Source organism: Triticum dicoccoides, chromosome 6B, assembly GCF_002162155.2.
Source record: "Triticum dicoccoides isolate Atlit2015 ecotype Zavitan chromosome 6B, WEW_v2.0, whole genome shotgun sequence".
NCBI classification, from domain to species: Eukaryota; Viridiplantae; Streptophyta; class Magnoliopsida; order Poales; family Poaceae; genus Triticum; species Triticum dicoccoides.
This window is the reverse complement of record NC_041391.1, coordinates 562105462-562113359: the sequence shown is the minus strand read 5'-3', so window position 1 is coordinate 562113359 and position 7898 is coordinate 562105462. Positions and strand designations below refer to the sequence as shown.

The following is a 7898-nucleotide window of genomic DNA, read 5'->3' as shown; positions in this document are numbered from 1 at the left end:
GGGTGGCGGCTCAACAGAATGATCCGCCAGGCAAGCCAAACCCGGACCAAGTCGATATCATTTAGCCCATTCCCCAAAAGAGCCTTGACTTTAGCCATGGTGGGGGCGAGCGCCTGGCGTTCGGTGGTTGTTATCTTATCAGGAAGTGGATGATTGGAGTCAAGATGTAGAGCACGAAAGCCGGGCAGAGGGTTCTCATTAGCCGGAGAAATGTCTTGCCAATAGGACCATGTCTGGTTCCAGTCTTTGGGGTGACTTGGTGGGTTGGCATAAGGAAAAATGACGTCTCTCCGTCGTTGGATTGAGACCCCGCCAAGTTCCAGACTAGGTCCGCTGGCGCATTCGTTCTGGCGGTTCAAGTAAAATAACTCTGTAAAGAGTAGTAAGCTGGGCTCTTCTCCAAGATATACCTCACTGAACACTTGAAAATTACAAATATTAGACACGGAATTGGGTCCGATGTCTTGAGGACGGAGGTCAAAGAAGTGCAGGACGTCTCTAAAGAATTTTGAGCCGGGTGGTGAAAACCCCCGGTTCATATGGTCAGTTAAGATGATGACCTCCCCTTCTTTGGGCTGAGGCTTTTCCTCCGTCGGGTCAGGAGCACGATATGACATAACTTCCTTCTTTGGCAGATAGCCGGTCTTCACAAAGTCATCAAGCGTACTATCTATGACAATGGATTTGACCCAATTGCATGAAGTAGGTTGTTTGGGCGGCATTGTGATGGAAGCCTAATAAAGAGTAAAATTCCCAGTTCAAATTTAAGCCGGAGAGAAACATTACAGTGCATATTCAAGATGGCAGCTTATAAAGGGGTCTAATGGTATATGGCTAATTATATCAAGTTATTTAAGCCGCCATGAGCGCCATGGGCAGTCAAGTTATCTAAACCGCCATGAGTGGTCAAGGTTATCTTTGAGCATTGCAATTTTAAGCCAGAGTCGCCATGACTAGGTGGATCTAACAAAATACAGTTTTTGCCAAAGTGTTACACAAACAAGTTTCACAGACTGCAGCTATTATTTTGGATCAACGACTGTTCAGAAAAAGAAAATATTCTAGACCTAAAAAACTAGTGCAGATGAGTTCATGAGTTCTAATGAGGCCTCTTTACAGGAAAAAGGGATCCGCTAGTATCACAAATGGACGCAAAACAACTACCGCATGAGTTCTATATTTATTTTGGATCAAAAGAGGTTGCGGTGGAGGAACTACGAAGAAACCATGATGAACAGCGAAGAACACAAAGGAACTCGCAAACCCTAATGCGGATCTGAGGTGCGGAAAAGCGAAGACTTACAGCTATAGATCTACTGCGGAGGGTCGTCGCCGTTCTCTGGATCGACTCAGGTTGATGCAGCGGCCGAGGTCGAGGAAGACGAGGTGCTTTGCGGCGGTGGCGGAGCTGGAGAGGTAGTAGGGTTGCGAGAGGAAGAAGACGCATGAAAGGGGAGAATGAGGAAAGACCTGGTCTGGTCTATTTATAAGGGAAGACTGATAAGTGGGCGCGAAAAACGAGGAGGCCGAAAATATGGTTATCCAGCTACTAAGAAGCCTTGATTCTCGGAATGGTCATTAATATAAGGATCAGTTGAGATATGTTGGACAAAACATGCATTAATGGCAGTTGACGTCATGGCGGGTTATCGCAAATCCAGAAGATGACATCATGGTGGGTTATAGAACTTCTGTTCAAACGAAGAGCAGAAGAATTTTTCTAAGTGTTAAAAATTGACATGAACCCGTTCAAATCAATCTGGGGCCTAATGTTGTACATATAACTATTAGGTATGACCCGCCCAGGAGGGGCCGGGTTATACCTATGGCGACTCGTGGATATGAAGCCCAAGACGACATTTGAAGATGGCAGTTCAGCTAAGGTCCCAAAGCCCAAAGGCGACTCAAGGCCCGTAGAGATAAACCGCCATATGTATGTAACTTGTATTGTAAGACAGAAATAGACAGAGACCGAGCCGGACACTGTCTATGAGCCGTCCGGGACTCTGAGAGCCGCTGTGCGTCGACCTCTGTATATAAAGGGATGACTGGGCGGCGGTTCGGGGCAAGTAACATCAGATCAAGAACTAGGTCAAGCGGATTCGCTCTCTGGTAATCAAGACATAAGCAATCCCACTCAAAAACTGGATCGTAGGCTTTTATCTTCACCGTAAGGGGCCGAACCAGTATAAACCCCGTGTCCTTTGTCCCGATTAATCCCTTTAAACTTCCTAGTTGCGATGGCTCCACGACTATGTCCTTTCACTAGGACATCTGACGTGACAATTCCACGACAGTTACCTTATTGTTCGTCAAAATTGGATATGTGAAGTGTTGCGGAACGGCACGCTGAGCAGGTTCTATTAATTTTATCGCCCGGTGCAACGCACGGGCACTTGTCCTAGAGTTGCTGGATATTGGCGTTCTGAGGACCCAATTATAATTTGTATTCATGGTTAGGGTGTGATGTGTTATTTTGCATGGATTTATACGGGATCTATTCCATCGAAACAAAAATTATACTGCAAAAATGTGAAAAAATATTTTGCGATATCTTGTAATCCGATATCTTTGGATGGAATATACAGGATCTGCTAGAGGCAAAGGAAGGGAGTGGCTACTACACTTACTTGCTAATTCTCGTGATGAAGTACGTGACCGTATCATTATGCTTATTTGGAGAATTTGGTCCATGAGGTGTGACCTTGTGCATGGTAAAGAGATCCCTTCTGTGAATGTTTCAGCTGATTATCTAGCTCATTATCTAGAGACTTACTGTACATGCTATCACTTGATCTATCACGGAGGTACAACACAGAGGATATAATTAAGGGGAAGATGCCAGTAGTGTATGAATGTCCGGATATATGTGTTAACAAAGTTACAGTTGCTATGTTGTGGCCTCCACCATTAGTGAACCGGGTCGCCCTCTCTGTCGATGGGCGTTTTCCATGTGTGATGGCTTAGTGGCGGTTGTTATGATTCTCAGAAAACATGATGGAAGTATGCTGCATACCGGTGTTTATTTAATTGCAATGATGCTTTAGAGGCCGAACTTCATGCATGGATGTAAGGAATGGTGTTGGCGGTGCAACATAGTAATGAGCCTATTGTCGTTCAATCAGATCCTTTGGAAGCATTGTCGGCTTTGACGGGGGAAGCCCTATCTCGATCAGCTTATGGGCATTTGGTAGCTGAAATTAAACATCTTATGGTGAATAGAGAGTTTAATCGTATGAAAATTAAGCGTGAGCAAAATAAAAATAGGGTCGCAGATCGGTTAGCTTTTTATAGTCATACGGAGAGTGTTACTAATGTATGGCTACATAGTGGTCCGTCATGTATAGAGGATCTTTTGTCTCTTGATTGTAACCCTATTACCGTGGAATAGAACTTTTTTTCTCTCGGAAAAAAAAATCTGCTAGAGGCTCTGGACTCCTCTCTCGACTTTCCCTCAATCATAAAAAATAAAAAGAAAACTCCTCGATCTTACTACTGACCGCAAATCCCCCTTCCCCGCAGTCACATCCACCACTCAAACCCTAGGAGAATCCGTCCCGCCGATCCACTCCCATGGCCGCCCCCGACCCGACCTGGATGATGCTCGATCGTTTCGTCTTCCGCAGGGATGACGCCGAGTCCTTCCTTGACGAGGACGCCGCCCCCTTCACGATTGAAGGCGACATCTCACCGGACGGCATGTTCTCCATCGCCTTCCGCATCGCCAAGCCTCCGGTAACCTCCCGCATGTACCTCAAATGGAAGTGCGGCCCTAAGGCATGCCCTGGGTGCATTCCCGTGGCAGCGCACCGTGGTGTTCTTCTACTCAGGTTCACCCCTGAGCCGGGGAAGCTCGGCTTTGTGGAGCACTTCTTCATCTGCAGAAGTCGGTATGACCCGCTTGACAGCTCGCCCTTTGCACTAGAGCGAATTCCACTCTGCGCCACGATATGGCATGACGAGGACGGGACAGAGATACCTATGCGACGGCTGTTTGGGGATGACACCGTTGGCGTGTTGTCCCGTGATGAAGATTTTGCCATAGCGCAGCTCGTCCTACGCAGGCCCTTGGTGAAGGCTGATAAGATGGAAGCGGATCTGTGCATGCTCCGATCCAAGTCAAATACCGACTATACATGGGAGATTGAGGAGGGGCTTCCTATCCTTTACGAAGCGGATGAAATCTGTGACTTGGAAGCTTGGGGTACCCATAGAGTCATCCCCTTCAACGAATACTTATGCTGGGTTAACTATGGTATAGGAGGTGTCTTATTCTGCGAGGTATTCGAAGAAAGGCCCAAGATTTCTTACCTGAGGCTGCCCATACATAACCGCCGCCTAAGGCAACGCCCTGTACTTGACAGAAAGTGCAGCGTGTGCTTGACGAAAGGCTACTTTGGCGCCCATGAGTTAACGTTTGTTGATGTTGATCGCGAGGATGGTTACCTTGTCGGCCCACTGAGCCCTGAAACTGGTTTTACTATTGCTTACCATGTTCTAAGAAAAACAGGCTATAGTGGCATGAAGTGGGATCTGGTCTTTTTCCTCACATCTGCTGAATTGTGGGATCTCAATAAATCTCTGCCACTCGAAGTTCTGACGTTTCCACATGTAAGCATGGATGAGCCTAATGTGGTACACTTTCTATTGTCTCAGCCAGTGTCACATCAACTTGTCAAGGTTTCAGTGGTTTCCATCGACATGATTAGACGCAAAGTGCTCGCAGTAGTTCCATATATTGAAGAGAATGATATCCAAGGCAAAGACCCCCAGATAGTCTCGCAAGCGTCCAGTTATCTCCAGTCATTCCTTCCCTCCGAACTTCCGAAGTTCGTTGATCCCGCCTGGTACTTGCATCTTCCGTATTTATTTTTGGGCACACTTTTCATTTTTGCACTCAATTTTGTTGCTTTCTCCGTGTTGCCAACATTGGCTGAATTTGAATTTGAATTTTGTTATAAAACTATGACAACTAGGCTAAGAATGAGAACCAGTTGCTGTTACTTCAAATAGCAACATCTGCAATTGATATAATAACACAAAAGAAACAACTTATTTTAGCCGCTGTGAGTTGTTTCCACCCTTTATACAATGTTCTGCATTTATATTTTAAGTGGATTTTATTGAGTCAATTGACTGATTCTTGACTGATTCACTTGCTACCCTTGTCTTGCTTACGGAGTCAATTGAATCTAAACGAACAAATTCTAAATTACTCAGAAGCTTTGTTGCACAGCACGACTAATAGTTAAACGTGGTCACAATAATGTTTACTTGTATATCTACCATTCCATTATATTCCTGAGTTATAAATGCACCTAATATGACCTGGTATCTGTGGTAACAAGATTTAAATTTTTTGATTCTATATCCAATTCAACTATGTTTAGATGGTATGCTGTTCCAGTTAGTAGTGACGTCAGGTGCTAGCATTCACATATTCTCTTCTTGCTTCATTGTTTATTATATTTAGGTGGGTGGATGTGGATTACAATTGTTTGGTTATATACTGTTACTACCCTTTTATCATATATGGTCCGTACTTTCTAAAACACATAAAACCAGACCTTTACAGACACTTTATCTGTCAGGGACATATATTTATTTGTAATTCCCTCTTGATGATAACAGAAAGCACTTGCTGTTCTATGAAGATAGCATCAACTCAGTACCATCTAAGAGGTAAGAAATGGAGAATATGATCAATGAGAGGATGAAATGGGGGGCCTGGAGCCAAACACATTGCATGATATTTCCCGCATGATATTTCCCACTGGTATTTCGGCACAATATATGTTCCACGCCTGCTAGTTTTGTACCTTTGTGTTATATGGAGCTGTCAGCTTAGTAATTTGATGTTGCTTGAGCTGTGAAGATTATGTTCAGTCCATGGGATTTGTAGTGCGGTACTTATGATGTGGTAAGTTTTTATGCACTCATTATTTCATATTGTTTTTGCTGATGATGGTTGAGTCCAACACATACTAACTAATTCTTGGTCTCTGTTTGACTGCAGTGAAGGGTTTGGTTCAGTAGGGCGTGTAGTTCACATCGTGGGAACCTCTTGGGTGAGAATTAAGAAATCCTGCACCCTGCCTTCACTAATGATTTTACGCCTCATGGTTTTCTGCACACATGTTTTGCAGAACGATTAGCTTCCTCCTAGGTCCATGTCAGAAATGGATCCTGTATTGGCTCACTTACATGTGAATTATGGGATTGGAGGGGGTATACAAATGGCCTTTTTGTGTGCCAAATGCTGGTTGCATGAGGCACAGTTTGATCTGGGATGAAATGATCGTCACCATGTGGTTCGATGAGTGGCGTGAGGGTGGATTAAGCTTGCTATTTCTGTTTTCTGTGCTCTTTGCATATAATTTTAGCTCAACTGCATGACACCAGAGCTCAAAGGCTGTAACTTTGTTATTGGTTTTTAATTTACTTATTCGTTCTATGGAGTACTGGTGGATGTACTATCGTTGGCAGGTAATGTAGATGTGTCTGTCGTCTAATTGGAGACCATGATAAATGAAGAGGCACAAAAATGTGGAAATTGACTGCTATGCTTGCCTAACATCAGTTACATCTTGGAGAGTCTAGCACCTTGTGGGAGCATTCATGTAATCATGTTTACACTTTTTTTTGTCAAAAGGCACAACATTCTTATTTTGGATTTTGATTCGTCACAGGCTGTATATGGTTTATGGTTTATAGGGACACAATGTTGATGGGTTAGTGCAGGGTGATTTTGGAAGTTTTGAATTAGTGGTTGCAATAGTTATTGTGTTATTGCTTATCAGGGCAACTCCAACACGAATCAGACTCGATTATAAGTTGATTTATATTTTAAGTAGTTTTTTATTTTGTCAATTCACTGATTCACTTGCTACCATTGTCTTGCTTACGGAGTCAATTGAATCTGAATGAACAAGTTCTAAATTACTCGAAAGCTTTGTTGCACAGCACGACTAATAGTTAAACGTGGTCACAATAATATTTACTTGTATATCTGTCATTCCGTTATCTAGTAATACTGAAATAGTGTTAGTGGGGCTGTGGAGTAGCAGGATTTTTTTTTTGTATTTGTTTTTTTGCACTTTAGTATTGCAGTAAGAATACTTGTTTTCAGTATTTAGTTAATTCACTTTATTTCAGTGCTAATATATCAGCACTTTGCTTTTTTTTTTCCTGCAGCAAGCATGTCTTGGATTCTCCTGCTGCTCCACCTACTCGTACTGCTGCTTCAACCCAAGTGAACATAAACACTGCAGAAATAATATATGACTGTCCTGCATGTAACACTTTATTATCATGGCTTTAGTGGACATGTCTATGATTGTGATTTACAGTGGTGTATTTTGGCTGGCAAGTGCCAAGATGTCTTTGTGGCAGGATATATGAGATATTGTGCCTCAAGAGGTGGGTGAGGCGTGAGAGTTGTAAACACCTCTGCTGGACTCGGGCTTCTTTACCCATTCTTCTTTAATATATGATATATGATACGCATATTCGTGCGTATTTGTCAGGGGATGAACCCCGGACAGGCAATGGAACCTGAATCCTTTTCAAAAACAACGGGGCCAGCATCGCCCCTCAAGCCGGCTCGCGCTTGGCCGGGTCGCTCAACCCTGCCAAGCCCCTCAACCCGGTCAAACTCTCCAACCCTGTTGTACTCCTCAACTCGGCCCCCACGGCTAGCTCAAGGCGGTCGAACTTGGCACACCAAGACTTCCCCAACAAGTCAGCTTCCCCTTGGCGTGTTCCTCAACCCGGTCACGCGTCAGCTCCCGTCCCATCCAGACCGTACGATGGGACGAGTCTCCATCTATCAATGATCGAGGCAACAATGCCCCGCTCATGCCTTCGGACAGCCGAGGCATGGCGACAGTGCCCCCCAC

The 7898-nt window shown here is 44.2% G+C and overlaps 1 protein-coding gene across 2 annotated transcripts; it reads left to right on the top strand.

Moving 5' to 3' along the window:
* The first annotated feature begins 3551 nt into the window (after positions 1-3551).
* On the top strand, positions 3552-7456 carry LOC119325034. 2 transcript variants are annotated; one of them, XR_005157282.1, is made up of 3 exons: positions 3552-4847; positions 5592-5920; positions 6017-7456. XR_005157282.1 is itself a non-coding variant. In XM_037598791.1 (2 exons), exons 1-2 carry the CDS (start codon positions 3574-3576, stop codon positions 5620-5622), a joined length of 1305 nt encoding a protein of 434 aa, XP_037454688.1. In that variant the 5' UTR covers positions 3552-3573; the 3' UTR covers positions 5623-5976. The 2 variants fall into 2 exon arrangements, 1 of the variants encoding a protein (XP_037454688.1); XM_037598791.1 differs by lacking the exon at positions 6017-7456 and having other exon boundaries at positions 5592-5976.
* The last annotated feature ends 442 nt before the right edge of the window (positions 7457-7898 follow it).